Raw genomic sequence first — 18701 nt, forward strand, 5'->3', positions numbered from 1 at the left:
AAAAGGTCACAATCCGCCACTCCATTATACCCTTTTGGTAGCAATGATACTAAAATGGGTTTATGGTGTTTTATTGTGAATTTTACATTTAATTTACTGACTGAAAAAAGTGGATAGTCTTTGGCCAAGACATTCTTGAGCAGTTACAGGTTGTGTAGATTGTGTAATTAATTTGACATAAAATGACTTTTTACACTTTAGGCATAAAATCGTGTCAAACTTTGCGTTTGTAATTTTTAATCAACTGAAAAGCTCAGGTCACCTTTTCAGTCTTCTGACACCCAGGTTCATTTCTGTCTCCATCCCAGCACTCACAGCTCACTTGTGATTAGACCACAGCTCCCAGCATGCCTTGGAGTGCCTTGGGAACCCCTAGGTGGAGCTGGAGGAAGCTAAGGGTGTCTGTGCTGCTCGGGATGCCGTGTTGCCACAGTGAATTGCCAAAGTAATGGCTGTGCAAAAATGTATTCATCAGGATCAGATGTTTTTCAGAGAAATTTTCAGCAGGGAGGTACTGGGAGTTACTGGCTGCAATGAACTCTGAGTCCAATTTGTGGAAAAAATGCCTTTGGCCTTCAAGCCTGATTCAGACCTTAAGTTTGCCTGAGTTAGTTTTCAAACATGAGTCACTCATCAACATTTCTAAGCCTAGAGGTCTGTTTTGGCATATGTGAATATGTTAATATCTGAAATAAAACAAGCCCTAAAAATATCCTAAATCCTAAATATCCTGAATATTAATTTTATTTATTATTATTTTTTTATTATTTTTTTATTTTAGGTGAGTATAAACCAGGCATGCTCTAGACATTAGATAATTTTTATGGAGGTCACTTTTTCTTACTGCATTCCTAATACACCTGCTAAGATGAATGGCCTCAGGATGTTGTTGCCACTCATTTGCATTTACTTGCATTTTGAACCTGAGCAGGACCTGTCTGAAACCTTGAAGGAAATCTTGACCACACAGCTTACAGACAGGGGCTGATATGATAGCGCCCTCAAGGAGTGTTTTTTAAACAGATAAAAGGAATACCTGTTGCAATAAATGCTAATGTGATCAATAGAATATCAATTGCTGAGTCCTTAGGAGAGGTATTATTGTGCAGTATAATGTTTTTACCTGTGCTTGCTTTAGATATAGCAATGCCAGTCTGTTAATCTGCAGACTACTGTAGTTGGTCAGCTGTTCTGTAGAAGCACACTTTTTTTCAGATATCCTGTGGGGGTTACAGGAATTCTGTGGCATTCCCATGAGATTCAAGGGAGTCAATTCTCAATTACTATTCGTCTTGTAAATGTACAGGACTGGAAAAAAGTCAGCATTGAAGAGGAAAAAGGTAATGGATCGGGAGTGGGGAGGGGCTTGATAGTATGTGCAGCCTTTTTCTAGCTTTTAAAATCTTGTGCTTCTAGCATCACTAGTTATTAGTTGTATTTCAATAAAACCTGATCAAGACATCCCTAAATCCCAGAAGGATCGGTGATATCAGCAGTGGTTACTCTCTGATGCGTCACAAATCAGTAAAAATTGTCTTAATGTGCGACACAGATTAGTACAGAGATCCATGGTTCCCAGAAGATTTATGCTGATGGATTGATGAGTTTTTTCATTTTTGGTTTTAATCAAAAAGTTTTCACTGATTAATTAACATGATATCATGACTGTCAGGTTCTACATATAACCATTTGTGATGAGTTGACTCTTTATTTTGTTTATGCTAAAACCTGCTGGTATTAGCGCTACATGATACCTATGGAATATATAAAAATAAAGGCAAGCTTTACTGAGTGGCTGAAGAGAAATGGTTTTAGTTTCTTAATCTTTGTGCATCATCCTGCTTTTTGAAGCTTTAAAAAATGAACAGCGAGGCATCCATGACCTTATTCATCAGGATCACAGCAGAAAAGGAGAAAGAAGCCAACAGACCTGTGCGCTCTGGCCAAGGTATTCCCAAATCAAGGTAATTTAACCTGGATCTCATTTGATGTGGAGCCCATGAACAAGAAGGGCTTCATACTGGTTAAATTATATTCGGTATGATTAGTATGTAGTCAGTCTTACAAACTGAACATGCTGGACTCAAATTAATATTGCACACGTTCCAAATCCCCCCCCTCCACCCACCCCTCACGACCTAAACACTGGGAGAGATGAAGACGAATTCAGTGAGGTGGAAAATTATCAAAGGCAGATGTTGGAGCAAGGACAAGTCAAAGAGAAAGCAAGAGTAAGAGAAAGAGACTTGAAGAGTGTGCGGAGAGGGGGGAAAATGACTTGTTTGGTTATGGTAGTGCTGGGATGAATAATAGTTCATCCAATATACAGGTTTTTCTTTTCCACATGATGTGAATTTTTCATAGACTCCACTCAGGTGTACAGATAATTAGCTCTTGTGGGTCTTCAGGAGAACCAAAACTATCACACTGTTCACAAAAAATAAGCACAGTGCATTAATAGGTGACCACTTTTAACTTACTTTACAATTCTTACTTACAATGTTATATCACTTTTAACACTTTGGTTATTAACCTTCAATCGATTATGTGTAAAAGAACTAGAGTAACTTACCTAAGGGTGACATCTCTGGTACTCCTGCCAGATATGGTCCATCAGGAAATTTGGGCTCATTGTCATTGATGTCCTGGACTTTGACCACAAATTCAGATTTGGGTTCCACAGGCAAATTGGTGAGTCGGTCTACAGCTTGAGCTTGAAGGGTGTAGTAAGCCTGAGCCTCTCGATCAAGCCGCTTTGTGGCATGGATGTCTCCCGTGTTCTCATCAATGGTGAAGATGGAGGTGGCACCCTCACCAGAGAGCACGTACTTCACCTTGCCATCTCCTTTGTCCACATCTGAGTGTAGCTGTCGAAAGGAAAAAGAACCGGAGTTTAAATGCAGCCACACCAGACTGTAAACGTTTGAGTGTTGATGTTGGACTGAAGAATGATGTGAGCACTTCTGGTTTAAATGATACATAAAATCTTATATTAGCATGTATTAAATAATTATTAAACAAGTGAGGAGGATGCTTCATTCTCCATTTTTAGCAAGATAATGCGAGTATTTTATTTCCTTAAAAAAGAAACATTCTTCTTTTTAGCTTTTCTGAAACTCCCTTGTTCTTTTGCCCTTTTACAAATGTCCTATTCCCCTTTCCATAGTTTCAAATGCAAACCACCTCCAGTAAATAGCAGTTAATAGCAGCAGGAGATGCATTTGATCAAAGGGCAGCTAACACAGACAGTGATACAGTATTGCTTCTAATGTTCTCCTCCTTTGATCCTTTAAAGAGTAAAAATAGCCAGAATCACAACACAGCCACAGTCTTTAACCCTTTGTGCGAAGAGATTTTGTCAGATTACATCATAGCTTTAAAAACATCATTGTTCCAGTGCAGACTGACAGCTTGAAAAGTGGCTTGCAAGTTAATTGGTGGTTAACATGTAGTTAATGTGCAGCGTGTCAATCACAATTTCATACTCATTACATTGTTTGGCACCAGGAACAGAAAAAGTGGAAATGTAGATAGCTGTTTTTTAATTTAGTTTTTTATTTATTTATTTAAATACAGCTGTGCAGTGAACACAGATAATAGGAGAGAACCAAACAGAGCTTAGGTTGCAGTGAAGTCCAAACAGCAACATGAAAGCACAGTAAATCACTCCCAGTTATTTAATGGTTTTAAATCAGTCTAAACATTCGTCTGTTTGCCTCTGGTCACTGCTTTTATTATCACATAAATCTGGGCTTACCATCAAAGCTAATGATAACTTTAGCCACACAACATACAAATACTAATGATTTTCCTGTAGATTTGATAAAGCTGCCTTTAAATCCTAAAACGAATCTACTGGGTTTTCAGTTCCTCGGATGCTGCAAGTGCAGGGAAACTCTTGTTTTTGTCCTTGTAGCCAACAACAGAACATTTAGCTTGCTTTGCTTGTGGCCGAGACATTTCTAAAGTTAGAGTAAGAGTGGCAGGCTGCTGCTGGTTGTTTGGTATTTAAAAAGCTGAGGCTCTAAGCCACGAGTGAAGACTGGTTCTTGTCCCTTTTGACATCATAGAGCGCTCATTCAGAGACGCACTTTATAATATGTAGAGAAGGGAAATAAATATATGCTGTGTACATTTTTAGACACGTCGGGGATTCTTAATTATGTTCAAAGAAAATTAAAAAGCGGAAATCACATAATATGTTCCTCTATTACACTTTACAAACAACAAATACAGCTATAAAATGTCTTTAAAACATTCAGTATTTAATCCATACAAATATTCACTGTCATGTTGTTACAAATATGTACAAACAGCGCAAGCAAACACATCATGTTTATTGGATAAACATTCAAATCAGATCAAAAGATCAAAACATGCACCATTTATGCATGAATTATGGTACCAAATCCCACCATGATTTGCATTCTGCTGCAAATAATGGAACGAAATGAAACGCTGCCTTTTACTGTAATGACAGTGTGACTTCCTAACTAATGTAATGGTCATTACAAACAAAACTAGCAATTTTCCATTAAAACCCCAGCAATAACAAGCTCATCTGACATCAAAAATGTACTACAGTGGTTACAAAATGTGTTCATTGAATGTGTGTTGAATCAATAAAACAATAATGATGCACCAAATGGATTTGTGTTTTTCACACATTTTCTGACCAAAAATCTGTCATTAGGGCTGAGATGAATGGCTCCACTGGAAACATTAATCATCTCACCTTTTTGCCAAAGACATATATATACAAAGCTCTCTAAACGGGGTTCACGAAACTACAGGGGGAATTGTGACGCTCCAATCGAATTCCTTTTTCTGTATGTCAGGTGAAGATATGCCAGAATTCCAGTGCTCAAACAACAGCGTGTTAAAGTTATATGGAGTGAAATTAGGACTCAGTGTTTCCATTATGTGCTTCTATCTTTTTTTCCTTTTTGAAATAAAACAAAAACAGATGATTTTATAGACGTGAATGTTCTAACTGGAATTGGTGACGAGACATCTGGATGTTAAACCTTAGATCACTTTTGCAGGTTCCTCTTGTTGCCATTTAAAGCATACAAAGTGTGGCTTTAAGTTTATCCACTAGCAAAAAGGATTTGACAGGATTATGTCTTCTGAGGATAAATAGCAAGAGCTGAGGTCATGTACCAAGAGTCGTGCTGTCAGATCCGTCCTGTTTAATGATCATATAAACCATCCGTCTTTAAATCTAGTCGTGCACCAAACAACATTGAGGACGATACTTTTAAATCAAACCGTTGTTCACCTCACAGCATGTGGGCTAAAAGAAAGTTTGATTGGTGGAGTAGCTAGAATGGGTATTAATAGGACTTGTTGTGATGTTGCATAGACAGAAATACTGTACACCTTTACAGAGAAGATAGACAAACTACATGTTTTATCAAGGTACCTTTGTAGTTACTGCAGCAACATTCTGCTTATGACAGCGTTTTAATCTCAGAAGACCAAGTCGAGGCTTTAAAGATGACTTAAAGACCCTTTCTCAAAGTACGACTCCAACAAAATATTCCTTAAACACTTCTAAAGAAAGAAATTCAAATTATCAGGACAAGTAACCAGTCCTGAATAATCCTGTTTGAAGTTAGAGCTGCGTGATGGACATCCACTCCACAGCCACACAGCACTGATGTGTATCTTAGGGGAAGGCAGTAGTTAGTTGGAATTTAATAACAGGCAGACTGGCCTTTTTTTTGCTATAAGTATTTAGCACAGTGGATATTTCTGCCTTTACTTCATCATCTTAGACATGACAGAACATCTGATTCTTGATATTCAGTGTTTAAAAGTGTATAGGAAAAAGTTGTGGCAGTAATGAATGCACTTTAAGACTCAAACTAAATCTTGAGAACAATAATATCAGCTACGTCTGGGTTTTGTCTGTCTGTGTTTTTGTTCCAGCTTTCCTTCCTCTGCAAAAGACTGGAGACAAACAGCTTCTGAAAAGTATTAGGTACACACTGGCAATGATTGCAAGGTAAACTTCGCCAAGGTAAATGGCTGCTTTAGTCAGCGAGTACTGCACTTATATAAAATCGAAGGACTCGAGCTTTGAAAACACAAGAGCTTTTAATGTAGCTGTCCTGTATCTTTCATTAATGTCTCTGGCCTTTGAAATGCTCACTTCATTTAAACTCCACACCCTAATTTGTAGCATATGATCAGACAACCTTGATGGTATTTCTATAACATCAGATTTACTTTCAGAGCTACAGGAGATATCAGAGAAGTGTGTTTCTTGATACTGTAGAGTTGGTTTTCTTGGAAGAAGTAAACTTTGGATTCCTACAGCCAGAGCCAGAGCCAAAGCCGTATTGAAATGACAGAATATCAAAAGTCATGCTCAAAATTGTGACATGAGATAGAACAGCTGTTCACTTGACTTCTTGGCAATATACCACATCATCACGTTTTACTGTGCTGACCTTCTCCTTCTACAGTTAGGTCTAGAAGTATATGGACAGTGTAATTTTGCTTCTGTACACTGGCAGAGTGCTTTTAAATCAAGCAGCCAAGATGTGATTGAAGTGCAGACTTGAATGTTTAATTTAGGGGAGTGAAAAAAAAGTATTTTATTAAGAGTTGACAGCAATTTTCACATCATTTTTTATGCTGTCCTCCATTAGAGGCTCAAAATAATGTGAAGAAACTAACATAATTTTAAATACAAGGATTGTTTTTGATATTTGGATGAAAATCATTTGCAGGCTGTCAACATCACTAAATGCTGGTTTCCTCCTGCCAGGTTTACTGGAGCCAATTTCAGCTGTTGCTTGCTTGCAGGTCTCTTTGGCTTCAGATTTATCTTCAGGTACTGAAAAGCATGCTCTACTGGATTGAAGTCAAGTGAACGGGTCATTGAAGATTAAGCCATTTCTTTGGTTTAAGAAACTCTTTGGTTGTTTTGGCAGGGCACTTTGGATCATCATCCATTTGCACCGTGAATCACTATGCAGTCATCCTGGAACTTTGGTCAGCAATCCCATAAATTCAACTTTCACTGGCAGACATAGATTCCCATGCCATAACAGTGGCTCCACCATGTCTGACAGATGATGTGGTATGCTCGAGATTCTAAACTCCTTCTTTCATTTTCCATACTTTTCTCTTTCCATCATTCTAGAACAAGTTCATCTTGATTTGAAAGATGAGGCAGGCCTGTCAGTTAATTGTCCAATTACTTTTGAGCCTCAGAAAATGTCTGACTCTGTATAAAAATGGCTGTAACTCCTAAACAATAAATGCAATACTTTTGTTAAACCCCTTAAATTAAAACTGAAAGTCTGCACTTCAATCACATCTTGATTGTTTGATTTAAAATCCACTGTGATGGCTACAGAGTAAAGGGTACACTGTGAATGTCTCATAAATTCTACAGTACAACATCATCAGCGAGGAGACAAGATGTAACAAAAAAGGGGTCAATGGATGCAGTCAGGGTGGATGAACAGGTTAATGGGACTACAACAAACACCTATCAGGGGTACCTGAAAATGGAAACTTTCTACCACACCATCTGCTGTTAATGAAACCTGGACATAAACATCTCATGTCAGGTAAAACTCTATCAAAGTAAATTTAAAATACTGTTTATATGTGCAAGAAAAAGACTATTCAGCATCGTCTATTCCTATTTCAGAATCAATCAATTCCTAGAGACATATAGCAGGTTTCAGATTTGCTGTTCATGTCGAAACACTGGTATCCTTTAAGACCTTGTTGTCCAATTGGAAGTAAGACATAGCTTTTGTCCTCATTTTAAAGATAAAATTGAACTAAATCTTTATTTAAATAGCTTTACAGCTGCTTATTGCAAATTCAGCAATACCTTCAAAAATGTAGTGAACACTAATATAAATCTCACACAAAGTGGCTGTGCAAACTCCAAAGAGAAACTCCTTGCAGTGACTTTTGGTAGCAATGACCTGATCAACTTCTGCTCCTCCTCAATCTGAGATACATCACGTGAAATCTCCTTGTCAGCATCCTTGTCAGACTGGTCTGTTTCCTCCAGGAGCCTGACCTTAAAGTGATACTGAAAATGCACATTCCCAATGACAGCCAGAAAACAGCTAGAGCACTTTGCATCCCTGAGGAAATTTTCTCCATGCTTAGCAAAATTCCCCTGCGGTGCTTCTTTACTAGTTTCATAAACTCCACCAGAGAAATGAGTAAGCCTCAAAAATAGTTTCCCGGCATATCTTTCTCTTAGATAACGTGACATGTAGGTTGAGGAATTCTTCACTTGTATGATCCCCAGCTGAGATCAGCAGCTAACTATCAATGATGAAAAAAGTCAGGGCAAAGGCCTGGCCTCTCCCTTCTAGAGCCGTCTGATGGTTCGCCAGAACTTCTTTGATGCTACAAAACTTTTAATATCCTTACTGCACCTGACCCAGAGCTTAAGACCAGAAAAAGTACAGTTACTGTACTTTCCCCTGCAGCAACAGAGAAGAATGTTTTTCAGCACTTTAATATATATAGAGAGAGATATAAGCGTAGTTGAGGAGACTATAATGAAACTCTTCTTTCAATTTATCTGTAAATGTCAACATCTCATTACGGTATAAATAACAATGGTATTTCACCACACAAAGGTAGAGAATGATTAGGTCAATATTATTTTGGTGGTGCTGACGGAGTATAAGCTTAAGAGAGGATATAACACCAAAGGTCTTTTATTAATGGAATCCATCAGGCTGCTGATGGATTCAGCACTGAGGCCATGATGATTGCAGTGGCTGTGTCCTCAGGCCTAAGCATGCATATGTCATCCCTCTTATGGAGCCTACTGTGTTTATTCACCATCTCCTGCTGTCAGGAACAAACCTAAGGTAAATTGTCAGTCTTGGGGAGAGTCAACATTTAATCTCGAGGAAGCCATCCGTAGCAGTTTGTTTCCGGTAAATGCCATGGACAAGAAGGACAAAGCAGACAGGCCACAAAGTATGCAAGCAGGGTCGGGGGTCAAACGCAGTATGTGGTCTTTTCAGTGCACTGTTTGGTTTGCTACATTTCCAGCTCTGCTTGCAAAAGAAGAACACAGAAGAGTCCAGCGTCTGGCTCCACACATTCAGTCCAAAACTGCAGACTACATAAAATATGTATTACTTTGGTGAGGTTTTTTAAAAGTACAGCCAATCTAATACTTTTTCTCTATCATTAATCTAATCCATTTTGCCGCTAATTTTCAGGTGCTTTTTGAAGTTTCAACTCTTGTTCCTTTCACTCAGCACCATAGTTGCTAAAATGTAAACTCCTGTTATTCTTTTCTTCGCTTCCCCCGAGGTGAGTGTAACACAGCATGCGGCACGGTGCTGCACGGCAGCGTAGCTCAAAGGCGCTCCCAGGGATTGTGAAGGAGGGGTGGGATCTGAACACGAACCCTTCTGAAATCATTGCTGACACTTATCATCACTTTGCATGCAGGCAGTTCTCCAGGGACCAGCCTGTTAGCTTTGTGTTTGCTTGTTTACCTTGTAGCGAGGGAGAAGGGTAAAAAGCATGAAAGAACCCATAACAACCCACTGATTCCTGCTTGTCCTTTTACTAAAACTACTGCACAACATTTTCAAATTATTCTAGCGTTTGAATTTTCATTTTCACCATTGAGTCAAACAAAAAAATGCATGTCGTGCTTGAATAATGTTTAATCCTGTTGTCCCCCCCCCCTTCCTCTGTGTTGCTTAGCTGTGTGCGATATGAAAAGAATACAAATATAAAGTCTCACAAAAGAAAATACAAATAAAAAGATGCATGTTTCAAGCTTTGGATGTTTTTTCAGAAGGTGTTTCTTCTATTCAGTGGACTGAACAACCTAAAATGGATATAAACATCAATACCTAGAGGCAACCTGTGAGCAATACTCAATCCTGTACACTAAAGCAGCCTCAGCTGTTGCTCAAGAGCCCTTAATCAGGCATCGCCCTCAAGATATTTCACAGAGCTCCTTGAAGATCAGGGCTCAACAGGTTGTCTTCTAGCAAGGTAGCACAGTATCTCAAAAGAAAGAAAAATATGAAACACTGAAAACGGTGCACTCTGACATTGTTTCCTGTTGAGAAACTGATGGCGCACAGGAAGCCTTAACCCATTACAAATCATATTCTACATAATAGCATAATTACAAACAGGAGTTGGCATTAAATAAGCATTACGTCTGGACACTAAACACATGCTATATGTGAAACAAACAGGAGCTCAGAGTCATTAATGAAAGCATACGTAAAACTCAAATAACATAAGTACACAGACAGGACCAAGGGCCTTTCTGGGAGGGAAAAGAGCTAAAAATGTAGACAGAGGCTTCAGTGTAGCTGTCACTGACATCAGCTCTTGCTTGGCTTTTCATCTATTCACTCGGCCATGTTCTGGTGAGTATCCATGGTGCTGTGCTTTGAGAGAGGCTCAGTAGCTCAGCCTCCCTTCTTTCATTTCAAGTTGCGAGGTGGGGAATTAGTGATCACCATGGAGAGATTGTTAGCTATCACACAGCAGTGTACAGATGCATGGGATCTGCACCCCTGAAGTTGTTTCCTTATTGTGCTTAGGTTTAATACATGATGTCTTCACATTAGTGTAAGTTTAACACATTTCCGTCATTAACATAATTTCTGATTAGTTTGGTTTATTCTTTTCTGTTTTCAAGTTTTTGAGTGTTTTATTTGATTTTGCCAAGCTGAAAGGCTCTTGGAAAGAATATAATAAATGTCATATCTTATCATGTGCATAGACCATATTTGTGTGGGTGTAGTCATGCAAAGAAATGTAGCTTTTTTAAATTTGTCTCTTTTCATTATTAGAAAATTGTTCATAAATCAGCAGAAAAAATCGATGACTAAAAACCTAAAGATAAAATCTGACAGTAACATGTCCTGTATGACTCACCACTCAAGATAAATGCCTTGACTTTTTATCAAAATTCTCACTTTTTTATGATTCTGAGAAAAAAAAACCCTCCAAATGCTGAGATTAAAGACAGAATGTTGACTGTTTTAAATCTCAGAATTCTCTCTTTTTCAAATTCTGAGAAAAAAGTCAGATTTTTTTACATTGAAAGTCATGACTCTAATCCTATTCTGTAATGATTCAACTCTAAAATAAAATCTGAATTCTTTACAGGAAGAATATTAGAAAAACTGTCATTTTATGCTGAGGTAATGAGAGCATTTGTTGAAATATACCTGCGTACTCAGACAGAATGCAATGCAGCCTTCATAAATGGATCAGTTTTGCATTCATGGAAGAAGTAAGCTTGAATTTCTTTCTCTTTTGTACACTCATGTCTCTCTAGTTACAACACAGCTAGCATAAAGGTGGTCTATTGGTTGTTTGGAGTAAATACATAGTGGCGTCACAATCAGATACAATTTATAAGAAGGGCAAAAGGCAAAAATATTTCCTTCACTTTCTGTCTGAACACACTTTTAAGATGGTTGAGTTGCCAGCTGTGTAAGAGATAAAAGCAGTTGCACTGTCAGTTGAGGGGAAAAGCTGAAGTGTGTATGTTGGCAGTGGCAGCAGTTGAAATATAAGCTGAAGTAACTGAAGTGTCAGTTTATTTTCCGTGAAAAAAAACCCAATACACGTTTTTGTAATTTAGGAGAATTTCTCTTTTTTTCATTCATTCTATTTTCAAATAAGCTGATTCAAAATGGTACAAGAATGCTGTTTAATAGACTTCAGTCTGTACAAACAGATGCATGTGATGGCTTGACAGCAGGTACAAAGCAAGTGCAGACAGCTCTTTTAGAGGATAAATATAAAAAAGCTGAGAAGCAGTTTTCAGCAGGGATACGGCAGGATTCGCTGCTTTCTCTCAGATGTGGCGATTGTTCTCATAAGAGAATCGGCTTTCAGTCAAAGTCAGAAAAATGATTTTCAGAATTCTGACTGCCATTTATACGTTCTGTTTCCATCAGACAGCGGTGGCTCATATCTGCACCTGCTGGCTGAGTCATGACACAAAAGAGATAATGGCTCTGTTTCGGTGTGGGGAAATTGAATTGGGATTTTCTGAAAAATAGACCTTAACAGCTACAGTCAAGATCGCTAATGCAAAAAGAAAACGTATACACACATTGGTTTTTTTTGTTTCAAATCCAGCTTCTTATCTGGTTTCTTATTAGATCAGTCATTCGTGTTTCTGTGAATAAATAAGCAGTAAATCAAAAACTAACATGAGTGGCGGGTTTTGTTACGTTTAATCATACATTAGTCTGTGCCTAATACAACCCTGAGGCACAATGCACTCATTGCCTGCGGTGCACAAGAAGCATTGCATTTGACGAAATGAAACAATCAGTTCTGACAGGAAACAATGGAGCCGTCTGTGTCGTGTAAGGGAAAGTTATCAAAAAAGAAAAAAAGCACCTGCTTTATCACAAAGTAATAAATGGCATCATGTTGATATAGCAAGAACGGATATTTTTTTATAATTTTATAAATTTACACAAAACATTACTTCACTGAATGACAAGACAAAAGGTTCATTTAGGTTTTGGTTTAGACTCGTGCCTATTTCAATTATCAAAAGTCAAAACTCAGTTTATCTGCTGTTTAGTTTTGAACAATCCTTTAGCTTGAAGGTATCTTTAACTTAGCATATCCTCACCTCTCATGAGATTCTCCATGCAGCTAAAAGGTTACTAGACAATGTTATTATAGCTTTGTAAATTTGATATTCCAAATTAAACGCCTTTGCAGAATCTAAGTGGGCTCGCTCGCTACAGTGAAACGCAGCTTCACTGTAGCACACTCGGTATACTACAGACATCAACACTGCAAGCTGTGCATTAGAAAATGTACAAATTAAATTTTGATTGTTGAACAGAAGTACTAAGCAGCTGTGTCAGTGCTAATGTGAATGTAACAAATCTCTAGTCCCTTCAAAAGAAAATGCGAAACATAAATAAGCAGACAGATACATTTACACGCAGCGGCACAGGAATGAAAAACTAGACTCCTTTCACAGAAAGAGATGCAGGGATAGAGATTTTCTTAATTTACTTGAGCACAATGAGGCCATTTTTGGACGATCCCTTGACACGCACATGTTAATTAAAGACATGCAGGAGTGCTTCCAGGGCCTTTCAGTCTGGTGCCCTGCTGCCTTTTCTGCTTTGCCAGTCTTGCCACCATGCCGATTTGTCATCCACATCAATGAAAGTAATCAAGCCAGCAATCAGGGCAAGCTTTCACTTTATTTTATTTTTTTATTTTACGTGTGTGTATGTGTGTGTGGCATTCAGCTGCCCTCATCACAGTGATGCACATAAATGGAAGACAGGAATAGGCATCCTTTTCAAAGTATTATGGGGGAGGGAATCAAAGCTCTTTTGTCACAAAAAGGCTTCTTAGATGCTATCGTTGCAGCATTTTTTTCCCCTTCTTTTTTTTTATGTGCAAGTGAGTACGGCCTATAACTGACAGCCTATTGATGGATTAAATGAAAAGGAGAAAAAGTGAGAAGAAAAGTGTATTTCCAGATCAGGTGGTGTCGATACAAGAAATCACCGTGGCATGCTGGACTTTATTATTCATCTCGTCTGCAGGTTATCTGAGGCAAAAAAAGAAAAAAAGAGAGGCCAATAAACTGGACACTGCTTCAGAAGAAAACATCAAAGTCCTGATGTGATAAAGGTAACCATTTTAACCATTTTAACCATTTAAAAGATGGTGAAGACGCAATCTGCATCTAACCTTTCAATACGTTTTTATTATCCTGAGGTGTTTCATTAGTTTCATATATGCATGCAGTGCAAAGTTAATGTTTCAAAAATAGCCAGAAGTGGTTGAACAGAGATTTATTAGATGTGATTAGAGAGATTAGAGCTGCATTTAACATGTCTTTATGCACAGATTATAGAATTTAGGTTTACATAGAAAAAAAGCTGTTGCCAATTGTGTTTTAATAGAATCTGGATGCTGCCAAATATTAGAGTCCCTCAAAGAACAGAAATCCAGTTAATTTATGACATGTGTGAGGATTTTATTAAAACTGACAAGAACTGAAAGAATATGAACTGAAATTAGACTGTATCAAGAACCTTCCTGGATGTATACTGTAGTTGTCAGTGGCCTACAATAGTCAAAAAAGAGCATATTGAATAAATGCATATATATATATATATATATATATATATACAGTCATAGTCAAAAGGAAGTACGTGCGTTTTAAGGTTTCACACATGAGGAAGATTATAAATAATTAAGATGTCTAAAGGTAAATGCAACCATAAGACATGATATAATACACTCTGCCATTATTTATGTAATAAAAGCAAAAGCTAAATCTGAAGGAAGAAATTCTGACCTGCTCTCCTCTATAACGTTTCTTCAGTTCATTGACTTTTGCAGATATTTTTTATTAACGGCTCTCTTCAGGTCCTGCTACAGTGTTTAAGTCAGGTTGAGGTTTTAACTTTGACTGAGCCATTGCAACACCTTGTTTCTTTTCTTTTTCAGCCATTTTGTTGCAGATTTGTTGCTATTTTTGGAATCATTGTCCTGTTGCTTGACCCCATTTCAGTGAAGCTGATGGCCTCACAATTGATTCTAGAGTATTTTTAGAGCAGTTCATGGTAGACACAGTGACTGCAAGGTGCCCAGTGTGGCTGCAAAACAAGCCCAAATCATCACCACTCCGCTACCATGCTTTAGAGTTGTACTTGGTTTTCGCTAAATGTGGTGAATTATGGCAAAAGTCTTTGTGGTTTGATATGATGCAACTTTGCTGCCATATATATGTATACATATATATATTATCATTACTGATTTTCCTCATTATTGGCACTTTGTTGCCAAACACCTGAATGTGCCAGACCTGCAAACCACCAAAAATTTATTTTAGCTTCTGTGACAGTGTATTTTCCTTGAGAGTGCACTTTCTTTTTACCATGACTTGTACATATAAATTAAAAGATCTGTTAGAAAAAACCACCCAGTCTATCTTGTCTTGCTTTACAGTGTTTACACTACTTGAAATGACTGGTTACTAAGTTATTTTCAGTGAAAGGAAGCATTATTAAACCACAAACTCATGCTCCAAATGTGTTACAGTGACGGGGAAGATAAAATGAAAAGAATATTTTAACTCTGTCTCCAGATTTGACTGAAATTACAACATGTCAAGGATCAGCAATATGAAACTACAAATTAATGCACAAAATATGTTGCTTTGCAACAGGGGTTGCATTTTACATGGCTTTAACTGTTTTCAGAGTTGTATTGATCATAAGCTTCTATATGTGACATATAGATCATAGATCTGTAGACAATTTGGCAACAATGTAGCTGTGTGCAAACGTAGCATTGCAAATAACCACGACAGCTAATTTTGTTTATGAGAACCATGTCTAAACTTTTATGTAGAGACTGTTTGTATGAACACTGGCAAACTGTGCATACATATTCTTTTTGTACAAGGAACAAACATTCTACATTTACTGGCTGTAAACCATTCTTCATTTCATTTTTTGTGATAAAATCTGGTTTAAAAGAAGTAATTAGACTTGATTATGAAGACAACATCCAACTTGTCAAGAAAGAAACAATGAAGTATTTAAAGATAAATATGTTATATTCTGGTCTCTGTTCTGGAATCACAAACAAAATAAAAACCATAATGAAGAAAAAAATGAGACTAGTTCAGAGCCTTTTAAGTCAGGCTGAAGATCAGGGTTTTTATATCACCAGTAATTGCCAAAAATATATATATAAATAAATAGTTGTACTATAAAGTTATAAAGTCAATAGTCACGTGTTATATAGGTCTGATTGTGTAAACAGGAAGTATATAATGACAATAAGCAATGCACGCTCTGTTTTGGTTTATGCAAAATTGTGTCACTTCTTATTTTTCTTTTCTACTTAGCTAAAATGATCTGAAGTAAGCACGGGGTATGCACATCCTTACCATAATTTCTTATGAATGGGGAACAGGCATTTGCAAGGTTTTTATGCATGCATATTGTTTATACAGCTCTATGTATTACTGGCAGTGAAATATTAGATCAGTCTGTTTGTGTGTAGCCCTGAAGTCCAGCTCGGAATTTTAATGACTGCTCGGAAAAGTGGTTTCAGATAAAAGAAAGTTTAGGTGACACTGCTGCAGGCATCCACTCACATAATGAAAAAAATAACACATGCATACCTGTTAAAGTGACAAAAGACCTCATTTTTACAGCTAAGGACATATGCAGGATATACAGCAAAGTGTGAGCTACGGCGGGCTATAAATATCACTTGACACACTGTTCTGAAGCTATGGTCCTAGGCTCATGGCTTTTCTGCTCCAGCTCTGTTCATCTACAGTAGAAGGAAAAACCCTCTGACTTCACTCTAACACTGTGTTCGTTTAAAATTCATATTGACTATAGCCCTGGGTCATTAATCATGAATATTTTTTATTAATTTATCACAAACTGACATATTCTATTTTGATGTTATGACTGCCTGCTTAAAATGTAAAGCTTAATAACACTCAGTTACATTTGCATAGCACTTTGGTCAACTTAGTTCCTTTTAGAAGTGCAAGAATATCATAATTAATTGAAGCAGTTACTGTACTCGTTTCATTAGACTTTGACTTTCAAGTTAAAAAAAGGGAGAAAAAAGTTAAACCAAAGACGGTACGTGGCAATTATAGAAATATCAAGCTTCTATGATCATATAAGATGTGAACTAAAATGCAAAGCAGGGTACACCAGTCCATCCAAAAAATGTAAATACATTTTATATAAATCTATGATATGTAAGTAGACTCTTTATAACATAGACAAATTTCATTTTTCTTCCCTTCATTGTCAACTTAGCTTAAGTGTATTTATTGCTTTTTAACTACTATTTATATTCCAATCTACAGTATTATGGTTTTAGTCAGTTGTTAAGTAGCTGCTAGGCAATGTGGTGATACTATATAATACTATATCACACATATATCACACATAATTTAAGTTTTGTGCACATAAGTGAGATATTTTTGTTGTGAAATTGAAATGATATGCTGCTTTTCTAAGGTGTTGTGGGTGCGTAAACTCTACAAATGGGTCATTTTAGCTTGTTGGTAAGTGGTTGCTAGGCAAGTCAGACTATATCATACACAATTCAAGTTTCGTGAAAATCAATTATGAAATTAATTTCACACCATACTTTTATAAGATGTTGTAAGCACATAATAAATGCTACAAATGGGTCATTTTAGCCTGTTCATTGGTGGTTGCTAGGCATCATGATAAAGCCATAATATATCATGCATAACCAAAGTAATGCTAGGCAGTTGTTACCATCAATTGGCTAAACCTTCATGTGTTCCTCTGAAGATTTTTTTTTTAATCAATGGTAAAACTTTGTTTAAAAACTAAAGTGTAGACAAAAGGGGTGCAGCGTTCAAACAAAGACTTGAGCACTCTAGCTTAACTCTACCGCCATGCTTTCAGCTATAATGTGTCAGCTGTGTAAGGTGAAACCTTCTACACATGTTCTTTGTGATTATTTAACTAACAAAAACAGAGGTCTTCTTTGTACTGTCTACTCTAAAAAAGTTAAAATGTTCTGCAACTTTACAAAGTGCTCCCCTCTGCCAACAAAGATGGCAGGCCCTTCCAAAGTGGCTGCTTTCCATCTGTCTTGCAGCCGCTCTCCATTGGCTGTCATATGAAGAAGGCCCTAGGAATTTGCTAAAACAAATTAAAGCTGTATTTTCCGAAAGCAGAAAGAACAGATCTGCCCCTTGTATACAGATAACGTTAACGCTGCCGTAATAATGTGGGTTTTGTAATCCATTTCATAAATCTGGAAGCTTCTCTTCAAAGTAATGTGTTCTAATGCCAGAAGGTTTGCAGACATTTAATTCATCACAGGTGGTTTTGGGGTAGTTCAGATCACACATATGAGGTCGCATGGAGTCGGCAGAGTCACATTAATTAAATTGTGGAGTGGAGATTGCCTGGGAGGGAGGACAGCACTCCACGAGATGATAATCAAGGTTCCTCCTCTGCATGACGATAATTCTTCCACCTAATATATTTACAGCCCGAACCCTATAGAAGCTCGGCTTGTGCATGGCAGTTTTGGCTGTCAGTCAGCCATCATTCAACCACCTTTCAGTCCGGAAAGTTTTTCAAAAACTTCTCAGTGGAATGTCATAAAAGTTTTAGATTTCCATGATCCCCAGAGGATGAATCATGAAACCAGTGATCAGGTACAGGATCATTGAGTTTTCCTCCAAAGAACTCAACTAGGATGATCGTAGCATATGTATACATGTATGTCTCTTTCTTAACTCTTCCTAGACACATTCATCAATCTGGATTATACTTCCTATAAAAACAGCCTAGGGTACCTGGATTACTAGCATCTACGTTCTCTAACTGCACCTTATAATTATATGTATTATGCATTGTGTTAGAAAGGTTTTTCATCCGCACACACTGCGACTATCAGCTGATTTAATTTTGCGAGCATGCCAACGCAAAGTTAGCCAAGAACCCAGAGTGATGACACAGCAGAGCGTATGCCGACCCCGGCACAGGAGCCAAAGCCTAAAGTTCAACAAGTAACAAAGTGACAAACTTGTTTGCATTATGTGTACGGTATGTGTCACTGGAATTTGTTGTCATGCATATCTCTAAATAAATGTTCATCAAACACTTACACACGCCTGTATC

The 18701-nt window shown here is 37.5% G+C and overlaps 1 protein-coding gene across 1 annotated transcript in view; it reads right to left on the bottom strand.

Annotated features, from left to right (window-relative positions):
* LOC116329634 (cadherin-7-like) overlaps positions 1 to 18701 on the bottom strand; it is a 108271-nt gene that overhangs the window by 63602 nt on the left and 25968 nt on the right. Inside the window, exon 3 of the mRNA XM_039617023.1 lies at positions 2573 to 2867. Coding sequence (XP_039472957.1) covers positions 2573 to 2867 — 295 coding nt within the window. The remainder of the gene's footprint in view (positions 1 to 2572; positions 2868 to 18701) is intronic.

This window comes from Oreochromis aureus, linkage group 9, assembly GCF_013358895.1.
Source record: "Oreochromis aureus strain Israel breed Guangdong linkage group 9, ZZ_aureus, whole genome shotgun sequence".
In the NCBI taxonomy this organism is placed as follows: Eukaryota; Metazoa; Chordata; class Actinopteri; order Cichliformes; family Cichlidae; genus Oreochromis; species Oreochromis aureus.